We start from the raw sequence: 13,529 nt of genomic DNA on the forward strand, positions 1-13,529 counted from the left end.
TGCATTCAAGCTGACCACAATAAAGCGTGGAATACCCCACAGCTCAGCCTTCAGGCCTCTTTCATTTTTATGTTGCAAAACAAATTCTGCATACATACTGTTTTTATGCAGATGATACCAAAACGTACCTCATGGCTGTGCCGAGTGACCACAGTCCTGTGAATTGAACAAATCAGTGACTGAGTTTCAAAGTGAATTCTTGACTGAGGACACAGTTGACTCAAGGTCAACTCAAGGTCCAAGTAACTGTTTTCTGGAGCCTTGATTCATATCACATGATCTTAGCCAGCTGTTTTAGAAATGTGGATGTTCAAATTTCCACTTCTTACTCATTACTTTCACTGATGTTTAATGACCTCTTATCTCTGTTGGCTTTAAGAAGAGAAAGTCCTGTGAAGTCCTGATGATGATCATATGGGATGATCAAAAGCTCCAGAACAGCTACCAAATGGACTTGTAGGTGACATTTTTTTCTCAAATTAATGATTAATGAATAAATGCCTGAAATTCCTTCAGCTAGATACAGACAAACTGAAATAACTGCTGGCTCTCTGTCCATGAAAACCGAAAACCAAGTTCAACAGTAAAGGTCAAATCAAAACCAAAGTGCATACTACAATCCTAAAAATCAAGGCAAGAACCAGACAAGAGAAAAGGTAAAGTTCATTCTGTTTTATTCAGTGCATTTATCTGCATGTGCCAATCAATAAATACATAATAAATAATCAACCATCAATCATAACAATAATATTTTTCAATATTAAATAAAGCTTTAAATATGAAAATAAATATAGAAAATTACAACAATGTCAGTAAAATACAAAAATCCCTGAAGAGAATTGTAATTCTACTACAGCATCTTTACTGCAGTGAAGTACTTCAGTGCTGGACCTGAATGTTCAGAGGACTTGTAGTACATTTAAGTACATTAGCAATAAACTCTGGTGTATTTTGTACTGTAAACATCATCAGTTCTCTTAGGGCACAATGGAGTTGGTGGAGTGTTCTGGCAGCGACAGTCCTGTTACTTTTGAAATTCAGCTTCATTTATAAAAAGTCAAAAAGGTGCAACTGTTAAACTTTCACAGAGAAATGGAGCGTTTTTATGGCACCTTATGGCCGACTGAATTTAGAGGCCAAGTTTTACAGACTTTGGATTTTTGATTAAAAAATGTTGCCTTTTCAAATGTTTATCACCTGTTTGTTTAGGATATTTCAAGAACTTCACATATTAGATACAAGTGACACAGTTGTATCTTCTGTATATTTGGACAAGGTGAAAACATTCATATGGTAGAGGCAAATGAGGTTTTTTAAAGACATTTGACATGTGAAATATTGTAAATGTCATATTTCTCATGTGAAAACATAAATTTCATCTGCTTTGCATCAGGACTCTCCCGTCAATCTGACACCACCCACCTCTTCACCACCCATCGAGTAGGAGTTTCACTCAATGAAAAATAAATTTTTTTACCTTGTAGCACTTGATCCTTTTCCTTATATACTGATCTTATCAATGTATCATATCAGACAAAATTATATTTAATTCTTAGTTATTAATTTAATTATCTGCCTGCCTTTTTTTAACATTAAATCGCCTGCAGTATTTACATAGATTAAAAAGAAAAACAAATGATCAAGAAATCAAATGTTTCCAGGTGATACTGAGTGACATTGTGATTGTTACAAGTGAGTGAAACTCCATATTGAATACTCTTAGTTATCAGCTCTGTGGTACCTACAGAGACAAACATTTCACAGGATCAAACCGTCAAGCTGCTTTCAAGTATCAAAACACCTTAAAAAATATATAAATTTTATAAAACTGTATATTATTTAGTCTTAGGCTGCTGGTTCACTATAATAAATATCTATGAAATAATCTCTGTAATAATCTCCTAAAACAGAAAAAAATTGGCATGCTGATTTAAGTTAAAAATGTTTTGGGGTCTTTTTAAAATTTTTATTATTTTAAAAAATTATCCATTTTCAATTTGGTCATAAAATATCCTTCATCGTTGTTTTATGGTTATTGTTATTTTTGCCTTTTACTTTTGGTGCTGTCATCATTGATGCTATGCTTCCTCACGTCTCAGGCTCTCAGACTAGTTTTGGCCCTCCGTGCCTGCCTCCGCCGTCGCCGCCTCATCTGCTTCTTCATTTCGCCGAGCAGTGAACTCGCCTCGGAGTACAGCCGCGGCAGCTCAAACAATGCTTTGTTCTGGACGACGAGGTTATCCATCTGGGAGGAAAAGGGTCGGACAGGGAAATTCTACTTTAATCATTCAACAAATCAACAGTAACATCACATAGACATATCAAAAGTCAAGTATAATGTTTAGTAAAGCTGTAGAATAAGTAAGACCTGTGGAGGGTTTATGTAGAACTACAAGGGGCTTAGTAGAGTTTAATTAAAGCTCATTGAAGGTTTATGGAGAAACCTTTGATAGGACTTATTTCAGCCCATACCTAAGCTTCCCATAAACTCACTATGCGTGAGTCTTATGGAAGACTCACTATGCGTACCCCACCCAAACCCCACCCAAACCCCCCTTAATACACCTTCCAGGATTTTTACTTCAAGTCCTACGTAAACTCTATGTTTGCCCTACAAAACCCTTTCATATGCCTTAATTTAACCTCACATAAGCTGCCCAATAAAAACCTTTAATAAACCTTACTTTAAGCCCCCAACAGACCTACATAAACCTTCCATAAGTCCGACTTTAAGCCTTGCCTCCTAAAACTTTCCTTTACCTGCTTCAAGGCCAACATAAACCTTCCCTACAATGCTTTACACCTTTGAAAAGATCCATAAACCCTTCACAACCCTTCCAAAAACTTTATTGTAAGCTCTAAAGTGCTCTAAAAGCCCTACAGCACATAGACCATCATAAAGCTCTACTTGAAGCTCTACATAAACCCTCCAGGAGTCTCACTTCAAGCCCTACATAGGCCCCGAGTTAGTCTTATAATGACCTTGAAAGAGACTCTCCGTAAACCTAATACAATATTATTGCTATCCAGATCATAAGGCCAACAGCCTAACTGTTGAGGTCCATGGCTTTGCGCTCTCTCTCTCTCTCTCTCTCTCTCTCTCTCTTTCTCTCTCTCTCTCTGTGAGTCTATGTCTCTTTACCTGGATGTGTTTGAGGGCATGCAGTTTCTGCAGAATATTGTCCTGCTCCTGGTAATGGTGTTTCCTCAGATCCTGGACCTTCTCCAGGATGTAGGTCAACTGCGTCCTGACATCCTCGCCCACTTCCAACCCGGCTTTATCGGCGGGGATGGGGGCAGCGGTGGCTGTCTGAGTACCTGGGGAAGGCAGCTCCTTCAACATCTGGTCAAGCAGCTTTTCGTACGCCTCCAAAACACCGCCCAAAATCAGCTTTTTTGTCTGTGAGAGAGCGAAATGCAGAGGTCATTAAATAAACTATTATTTCTGATGGTGGATGTTTAAATTGCTTTCATCTGCTGAAATAATATAGATCATTCATGTATGTTTTAACTTGTTAACTACAAATCCTAAATAATCTTTCCTGACCATCTTCCACAACAAAAATGTAGCCTCAAGTCTCTGCAAGCTAAAGAAATGAAATAAAACCAAAGTCTGCCAAAAAAAATTAAAACATGAGGAACTAAATATATGAAAATATACATTTGTGGTTAATAAAAACATAAAAGCAGTGGTAGAGTTATTTAAATTAAATATAAGCTGGTCTTCCCTTGCTTAACAAACACATAACCAGCATTGGTGCATTGAAAATGTTTCACACAGTGGAAAAACTTTGTGGTTTTCAACATAGGTTAAATTCAGCATAGAGTAGGCCTTAAAGGGGAATGCCACTCACAGGCAGTGAAACATGAATGTCATATCCAACAGGTTTGAAACTCATTAGGATGCAAAGCACTGAACAATCTTTGCTTATTATTCTGTTAAGCCAATAAAACTGTCAACACAGTCCAGTGAGTTAATTGTTACGAGTTGTCAACTAAAACACCTCAGATGAGTCACATTTAGTGTCTGGACTGGAACACATTCAAATTTGATGAAATGCAGCACCTGTGTTGTGGTGAGGGAAAAACAAGATGGGAAACTCCAGAGTGTGTTAGTTAGGTCTATGCTCAACACCACTTTCTACCCAACAAACTAAAATATGATAGAAATTCATTCTGATGACATCCTTGTCTGAGCTCATTTCTGTGTTGAAACACGATTTTAAAAAACCAAACAAATATAGAATAAATGTCCAGCCATGCCAGACTCAGCCAACATAACAATCACATTCCTGATTCCAGTGCCAACAATGGCCAAAGCTGATGCAAGTGCTCACAGCCGACTGTGCCAACACTCAGCCGCAGTTGACCCGACTCAACGGGATACCTGACACTTTCTTGGAGTGTAGGTCCATCATGGCTGACATTATTTTACTTTAAAGAGTTTATTTACCAAAACGAGCGTCAGATCTAAATGTGAACCAAATTTCTATCTTTGTTTTGTTTATTTTTACATGTATATATTATTGCACTACTGCAACATCCAAGAGCATTTACACCCTAAGCTAGCTGTCCCTCGAGCTCATCTTCCCTAGATGTTATATTGTAAACCACACAAGACATAAATCTGCAAAGAACCAAGCAAAACACTGCAGCCTGTAAGGTGGAAAGACTCTCAGCTTGGTGTTTAGTGGTTCGATTCTGTTGAGTTGACACTCAAAACCAAAATGAAATGGCATTGTATCATTGTTGGTGAGGAGTGAAAGTTTCATCTCGAGTCTGAGAAATTGCACAAAGGTTGCACAGTGCAGAGCCAGCAGAGAGAAAAAAGAACCCACAAAAACCTCAACACAAACTATACAAACATTAATTAACACATATATAAACAGAAATGTGAAAATGACAAATTGTGGGTTTAAAGAAACTACAAGCTATCTCTTGACAAAAAGCAGTTTACTACACTGACTGTGCACGGCTTCCTAAAGTGTGGAGATTCTGCACAGAAAAACATAATTGTCAAGTAGTAGTAACTACCCAGCAACTCCCCCAAGATCCACACTTCAAATTTTAAATTTCTGTTTGTGAAAGCGTTGATAGAACAATATACAGCGTGTTAATAAACAAGCTGGAGAGGTGTTTTCAGGTGTGTTCTTGGATGCTGGACGGAACCAAACTGGGCTCACCACTTCCAACCTCCAGCTCTGTATTAACACACGGACATGAGAGTAGCATCTATGTCCAGAAGAAAAAAAACACATCTGCCAAAATGTTCCTTTAAACTTGTGGTTTAGAATGTAGTTGGAGTTTTGACTGCACACAACCAGAGAAAATGGTGGTCCCTGGTAGGTGCAATTCAGTGCTAACCTCCCACGCTCCCCACAGGAAAATTTGCTAACACATTCCATGAGGCTCAGACTATATCTGTGACACAAACTGACCACAGAGACTTGTAGATGTGTAGAAGCTAAACTGGACCTTGTTTACCTCTAATTTGCCAGTCAGCAGTTCTCTGGAGAAGACGGGCTTCCCGCTATACCTCAGTTTAGATGAAATGTTCTGCAAAAAAGACAAAGAAAAATATTTTTCAGATCACACCTGACATGAATCTGTCTAAAGCACCAGATTAGTGTTTTCATTCAGGTATTGGCCAAATAAACACAAATCACGTAAAACTTTCAAACTGATTACTAGTGCATTCAAGAACAATCAGACATCTGAGATTTCAGAGGTATCTGTTGCAAATCATTTAAATGATGAGTTACAGTAGTGAATCCAATAGAATAATATAATGAATTACTTAAATTAATTGTTTTTATGCTTTCCTGCACTGTTTTACAAACTGTTCTTATTGGTGGTGCATTCAAGGACAGTCTGACATCAAAGATTTAAAAGTCAGCTGTTGTTGATGAGCTCTGTTATTAGATAATCAAATAAAAGATAAATACACAAACAAGTTGTGAAAAAGATAATGTGACTCGGTCATTTCTTACACTGTATTTATAACTTCCTAGAATTTTACATAAAAACTTGTTGTTGGTGTGTTCAAGGATTTGACTGTTGTCTGCCTCAAGCTTTGTTGTAAATAAAATTTCTTTTTTTTAAATTACTAAAAGAAAATGTGGATGTGGTTGTTTCTTGCATTAAAAAGCATTAAAATAGAATTCAACTTTTAAAATCTCATCAGTCAAAGGGTCCTTGAATGTACCATCAAAGACAGCAAAACTGCTGTTCAATGCATTACCATATGACCATAATAGAATTTACATAAACTTCATTTAAATAATGATAAATAATGTTTTAGTAAACTCTATGTGTGCATTAATGGATTAATACACTAACACAAAAACCTCCACTGGGCTTTTAAACACACAGTAAGTGCAGGATAAAAAAAAAAAAGATGTGTTTGCGCATGTGTGTGTTTGTGGTGAGGGCATCAGGGTGAGAGAGAAACAAGAGGAGGAAACAGAGTGCTACCACCACTGTCTGAAGTGCTACAGAGACTGGGACAGAGACACACAAACACAAGCATCAGCAGTACCAACAGAAGTAGTACTTGTAGTACCAGTAATACTCACATAGTGCTGCAGCAGGTTGCTGATGGTTTTGTTCATCTTTGCAGGGAGGGTGAAGCCTCTGGCCTGACACACAGTAAGCCATAGAGTAACACAGACCACTGCCCTCGCTGCTGCAACCATCATAACACCTCTTGTAATACCCTTCGTCCACTACTTGTCGGTTCGATTCCCAAGGCGGTCCGGGCCTGGTGTGAGCGCTGGCGTTCAATTCCTGTCGGAGCGACGGCAAAGATGGAGACAGGCTGAGCAAAGACCTCTCTGACTGATGATCTGACTGACTGACAGTTGTGTGTCTCTTGCCCTGAAGTTGGCTCAAACTGTTGACTTGTCATGAAAGCTTTTACTTATATCTCAGAGAGAGAGAGCGAGGTAATGGGGCAGAGAGACATAGACACACACAGGGGAGAGAGAGAGAGTGATGCAGTGATGATCTAGGTGTGAAAAGTGTGGTTGTGCAGTTTCCTTTAAATCAACAAACTTCATAGAAGTGGGTGAGGGGTCTCCCACTCATGCATACCAGACACAAAGCATGCTCACTGCTGAAATCCACATCACCCAGTGGCTTTATTGGGATTAATGTCTTTACTGGTCATACTGGGAGCTCTAATGGTTTCTGATAGAGGCCTGTATTTGCATGCAACCAGTGGAGCATATTGAGATTCAAGTAGCAGCCATCGGAAAGCATGCTATCTAACACGCTTGGGTTGCAGCCTGCGTCGGAAATCATTAGATCCAGTAGAATGTAATGGAAACCATTACAAACTCTGAGCAATCTATTGCACCTGTGGTTTTATTGGGAACTCTAAAGGGTTTCTGTTGCTGGTATGATTTCAACTGAACCATGTTAAAACCCCTGGCGACCACTGAAGCATGGTCAGCATATTGGTTTCGTCCAAAAATGTAAAATACATCTAAACCATCTATCTAAACCAATTGGAGGAAATAGTGCACTTTTTGGGAACTATTTTCAGTGATGGATTAATCCCCATTTAGTGCTGACATTAATGCATATTTCCAGTGGGACTGAGGCAAAATAAACCAAAATTGCTAAACTATACAAGTATAATGGCTGTATTTGTTGTTTTACTGGAACTCCAAAAGGTTTGGTGATTTTAACTGAAGTGTGTTGAAGTACCACCGAAGCATCAGAGGCCAGTTGGCAGCTCCACCAGCATTCAACTGGAAACCCCTGGGCCAGAGCCTGCCTTTTATCACTACAGCTGCATTAATCAGTATTTTTACATCATCATAGATCAAATGATTATGTTACAGTCCAAGTTCAGCTTGAAAAAGTGCAACAGCAATGTGAAAAATCTTAAGCCCTGATTTAAAAGAACTGACCTCAAGTATTCAGAGAGTTTATTTCAGATATGATACATTAGAGACAAGTAGACATTTATATGTAAATCCTGCTTAGACATAAGTCTTTTAATTCTTGGTATACACTTGTGGCTGATTTCGTCTTAACACGAATTTTAAACTTTACGTCTAAGTCCATGACAACACTAAGATTTCTGGCTCGGTTTGTGGTTTTAAATGTGACTGAAGCAGAGCACTGACTTTTAAATCGTTCTTCTCAGACTCCAGAAACCATTATCTCAGTTTTCTATCTTTGTTCAAATGGAGGGAGTTCTGGCACATCCAATTACTGAGTTATTCAGCACAGCGCTTTAATGCGTCTTTGCGGCTATAGTCATCTGATGATATTGTTATTCAGTTGTTCTCTGTAGCCCAAGCTGGTGGAAGCATGTGGATACTGAACAGAGGAGGTTTGATTGAAAAGAGTCCAACGAAACTGGATGTGGGTTTGGTACTTCTGCTTATTCTGTTCACACAGTAATTCACACAGTGGACGTTCTCTTTGGTAAGATCTTCTCAGGTGAAAATGACCGAAACCGTCCTTATTCTACACATTTGAAATTTTCAACACATCCAATGAAAAGATGAAACTGTGACATCGGCTGCAGGAGCACAGCTTTGGTTAGCGAGTGTGCTGATCCCATGTGTTCATAATAAAAGACAATACTGGTTACTGTGGTTAGCCATCTAACAAGCTGACATGGCTCTACAGATTTTAATGTGGTATTGACTGAAAGGTTTGTCATAGAAACACAACCAGCTATTGTCAGAGCTGAGGAGTTCCAGCATAACACCAACATGCACATCAAATAAAAACTGTCCTCAATAGCTTCTATCACCGGATAAGTTCACTCCAATTCTACAGTGTGTTTAAAATAACCAGTGAGTGCCCATCAACCTCGTAGTCACTCGTTACATTAACACCACATGTTGCAATTGAGTGTTTGAAAACTAGTTATGAAACAGAGAGGTTGACATTAAAGAATAACTGTAATAGATAAAAGTACTGCAAGCAGATAAAAGTATTGGATGACCACTTGTAATAAATGGACAAAAATTTGCATAAATAATGGACAAACAGTTACAACTGAGAGCTAAGAGTAATGTATAAATAGTCGTATAATGGTGATATGAAAATATATTGTAACAATATCCACTTTTCATAGTATTAACACCAAATTATTACGTTTTTAACCAGAGATAACTGTCAAAGTGGCTGCACTGAATTGTCGGTAATGTCGTACAAGAAAGACTGACAGGCGAGATGAGGACAGGAAATTATGTCATGAAGTGGATAACCCAACGAGGTGTGAGGTGATTCTACTGAGTAATGAGGAGTGTCTCACTCAGTTAAAGGGAACTGACATAATATGAGTCTTTTCTTGTCAGACACACCTATTTTTATGCACACACACACACACACACACACACACACACACGTCTTACTGTATTTTTGGGGACCTGTCATTGACATAATGCATTCCCTAACCCCTTACCCTAACATTAACCATCACAACTGAATGCCTAACCCTAATAATAACCCTAACCCTAAACCTGATTCTAACCTGATCCCTAAAACCAAGTCTCAACCCTCAAACTTGTAGGGTCCAGCATTTTGGTCCTAACAAAGCTGCCGGACTCCACAGATACAGTGGGGTTCTTAGTACCCTAAAATACAGCAAAACAAGCCCACAACTACACACACACACACAGTGAGGCAATTGTATAGAAACAAATTGAAAGGAATTCCTGGGCAGCAGTAACACTGATAACATCAGCACAGTAAACAGGAGGTGGGAAAATACCTTCAGAAAGCTGCATCAAAGAAAAACAACAAAAAAGAAAAGTGAAACTGGAGGGTCATCTGTGCTTCAGAGAAAGTGTTTTATTGTAAATGAGAAGGAATGATGCCCAGGAGCTTATAATGTGAAGGATACATGGATAAATGCAACCATCTGACCAGTGAAGGAAACTTTATTTTGGCCTTTTGACATTTTCGTGCCCCTGCACCAACGACAGCTGTGGCCAAAGGCTTAATGTTAATGGGTTGTCTGTCTGTCTGTCCATCCACTTATTGTGAACGCAAAATCTCAAATTTCTTCAATGTTTTTACAAACATTCACTTGGATTTAAAGATACAATGGCCCAGATAGCTCAATGCACTGAAACTTAAGAAAACACATGCAAATAGACAAAACACAGGCAAACTCAGAAAACATCATGAATTTGACGACACGTGCTGCAAATACTCACAATAATAACAATTTTTTGTGTCTGCTGGAAATACTTCTGTTCTGTCGTCAGTACTTGCAGTGCATTTGTGTTTTTAGTTGTGTCGTGAATATTCAGAGGAAATTTGATGTCAACCTGTTGAAGGTGTTTTCTGAATTTGCTTGTGTTGGTCTAGTCGCATGTGTTGCAGTGCGTTGATCTCTCACCACACAAAGATAAACTGATGAGATTTTGGAGGTTAAAAGGTCAAAAGTCAAAGTTACTTTGACCTTATGTTCTTGTGAATGCAATATAGCAGGGACGTCCAGGTGGGATTTTATTGCATTGGGTATAAATTTCCACTTGGTCATTGTTTCCTTCCCAAACATGTTTTTGGCCATAACTCACAAATTCATGCGCTAATTATAACAAACTTTACCACAGATGTCTAACAGGATAAAATGATAAAGTGATGACATTTTAAATCTAAAAGGTCAAAGGTCAACTGTGACATCATAGTGTTCTGCAAAAGCACTTCTTGGCTATTGCTTAACGCTGCAACTTAGGAGAGATTGTGATCATATTTCCTTCAACTTGACTGGTTTGCGGAGGCAAACAACCACGAGGCAGTGATTCTAGTTAAAACCTTCTTTTTTCTTTATCAGTTTATTCCAACACATAACTTCACACCTACATTCAAAAACAGCTAAATATTGGTAAATTGCAAGAAATCCATACAATTTTATGCACATAGAGTTTAACTTGAATGTCATTAACCAGTACCAAGCTGTCTTACAGTGCTGACCAGCTCTATTTAGCCATACAGTTACAGACTGTACAGTTACAGCATTACAGAGCTACTTTGCATAGTCCACATACATCTATGTAACAGAGCTGTTTGTTCAAAACATTCAAAAACTACTGGCTGTGACCCATGCATGACTGTGCGAAAGCCTAGCAAATAATTCTCCAATTTGCAAGCAACAATCATTTGTGAGACATGGAACTAGCATTACTTATGATATGCATGTAAGCCGTGTCAGCGAGATTTATCCAAGCAGCACAACTACCAAGTCACAGCCCACAAAACGAAACGTGTGTGGTTCCAGTGCATAGATGCAAATGTCTGTATGTAAGGTCGGTGATTGTGGGTGCCAGCGTTCACACTGTGTTCGTGTTGTCTTTGCCATAGTGTTAAGTTACATTAACAATGCTTGAGCTTTTGTTCAGGGTTGATAGAGGCCTCCACATAAAGTAAAATTATTTAAGTTGCCTTTGATTAAACTACATCCAGCTGTCCTACTGTCAGCTGGTCCTGTGATCAGTATATTGATGGTTACAAACATTTCTCTCTTCCCAATCATCATCATCGTTCACTCTTTCAGGAATGCTCCAAGAACACATCTGGTCAAGGAGCAACTTCTGACCTGCCCAATAATGGCTGCTGGTGTGGGGACTGAGTTGAATCAAGAGCTGAGCTCAGCGTGAAAGGGAGAAAAGAAATGCAGGAAACAGGATGAGAGATGACTAGATTTTGTTGTTGACGTTCAGGAGTTGAATAATATATGTGCAGTACATGGGTATCCCCTATTCACACACACAGGCGCAAACAGGAAGAGGTTTCACAGGTAGAATGTCTCTCTGTTTTGAGGAATTCACAGCCATTTCTTTTCAAATATTTGCATGAACTTAAATGATCTTTTGCCTAATTTCTGCTGAAGTTCTACTGAAGCTCTGAAAGTCTGCTAGGCTTTCAGATCATCAACTTTCATAACTCACTTAAAATAATCTCCATATTTGATCGTGACCTTTGATTGGAAATGTTAGTCACTGCACGTGTAATTAAAGATAAGCTTTTGGTTTAGTAAAGTTGTTTCCATCACAAACATAATTCTTCTTGCAACTGAACTCACAGCTCAGTCAGAGACACACACATCAAAGAAAGACCAATAACCCCCCCCCCCCCCCCCCCCCCCCCCCCCCCCACCACCAATGTGTGAAAGAAGCAAACATAACCCCCCAGGGCCTGCTGGACTGACGTGCTTTTTAGGCCAATACATCCCTTTTTTATTTGTCTGACCAGCCCATAAAATTCATAGAGCAGCGACCCATTGGGCTCAGACTGGCTCAGTCGCATATTTAAACACCTTCCCCCTTGGTCTCGGTGCCGGCGTAATGCATTCATCAAAAAAACAAGTGAGCACAGGCCCATGAAACATGTAAATTAGCGGCTGTTTTTTTTTTTTTTGACACTGGGTCGGCCCAGTCACATCTTCAAACACCTCCCCCTTTGGGCTGTGTACCTGTGTGCAGTGTGCAGAAACAGGCACTTGAGGTAGACGCTGCCAAATGTGCCAAACTCAGGGGCATGTTTGCAGCAGCAGGGTCATCAGCTCCTGTGGCTGATGCTAGTGGTGCTGTCAGCGCCACTGATATAGACACACACAGTGAGGAGGAGAATAATTCAACACTACTTTGCCTGGAAAACAGTGATCAATCATTTATCATGTCTATTCTTTCTCTTTCTCTCTCCCTCATACATGTGTATAAATCATCATTATCCCTCATACATAGGTTTTCAGTTTATACATTGCTACTTTTATCTGGAAGATACTAATAATCTGATCAATCCTTTATTATCCTTCTTCGTTTCTCTTTCTCTGTCACACAGACACAGAATGCCCTCTGTTGATCTTTTTATTATTAATCTAAGGAGTTCACCTTCATCCTTTCTGACTGGGTAAGTTTACAAGCTGTTCAACACTGGCCTACTTTGTCTGGAAAACAGTAGTCATCTGATCAATCATTTATCATGTCCATTTCTCTCTCTCTTCTCTTTCTCCCTCAAACACACAGACACACACGGGATGGATGCCACAGCTTGTTTTAGGATTCATCACTGTTATAGTATTAATAAATGCCTAGTTTAAAAGTATTTAATGTGTCTACTGTCAATGATTCCTGCTTACAAATTACATGGCTTTGGTGGTTTTAAGGAGTAGCAGTTAGTATACATATTAAAAGGAGTGCAAAGATGGGTGGTGCATGTGATGTATGCATGTGGTTGGCCGGTCTGGACCAAAATGCCAGGGTGAATTTTTTGTCCCAGTCTGGCCCTGTATTTCCTTAATTAAACCTATATTTTTAACACGTTGGTTTGTGAACTGCTGTTTGTAAGCCTCAAATTTGTAAGTTGGTAGTCGCCATCTTGTATTTTTTCAAAACCAGAAGAAACCTCATGTGCTCAAGAAGGTGGAGCTGAGAAGGACTGATCGGTGGATCTGACCTGCTCTGTTCTCTATCCAGGTTGCCAGGCAGGTCGCTGTGTGTGTTACAGTCTGTCAATCACATGGTAACCCTGCTTTATGGTCTGTTTTCCTCTAA

The 13,529-nt window shown here is 39.2% G+C and overlaps 1 protein-coding gene across 1 annotated transcript; it reads right to left on the reverse strand.

The window, feature by feature from the left end:
- Positions 1 to 657: 657 nt before the first annotated feature.
- On the reverse strand, positions 658 to 8,855 carry LOC139635460 (interferon gamma-like). The gene is made up of 4 exons (XM_071502828.1): positions 6,576 to 8,855; positions 5,485 to 5,556; positions 3,143 to 3,400; positions 658 to 2,245 (listed from the first exon to the last, which is right to left on the reverse strand). Exons 1-4 carry the CDS (start codon positions 6,696 to 6,698, stop codon positions 2,096 to 2,098), a joined length of 603 nt encoding a protein of 200 aa, XP_071358929.1. The 5' UTR covers positions 6,699 to 8,855; the 3' UTR covers positions 658 to 2,095.
- Between the last annotated feature and the right edge of the window lie 4,674 nt (positions 8,856 to 13,529).

Source organism: Trachinotus anak, unplaced genomic scaffold (genome assembly GCF_046630095.1).
Source record: "Trachinotus anak isolate AG129_WGS33_773 ecotype Australia unplaced genomic scaffold, CSIRO_AGI_Tana_v1 ptg000018l, whole genome shotgun sequence".
In the NCBI taxonomy this organism is placed as follows: Eukaryota; Metazoa; Chordata; class Actinopteri; order Carangiformes; family Carangidae; genus Trachinotus; species Trachinotus anak.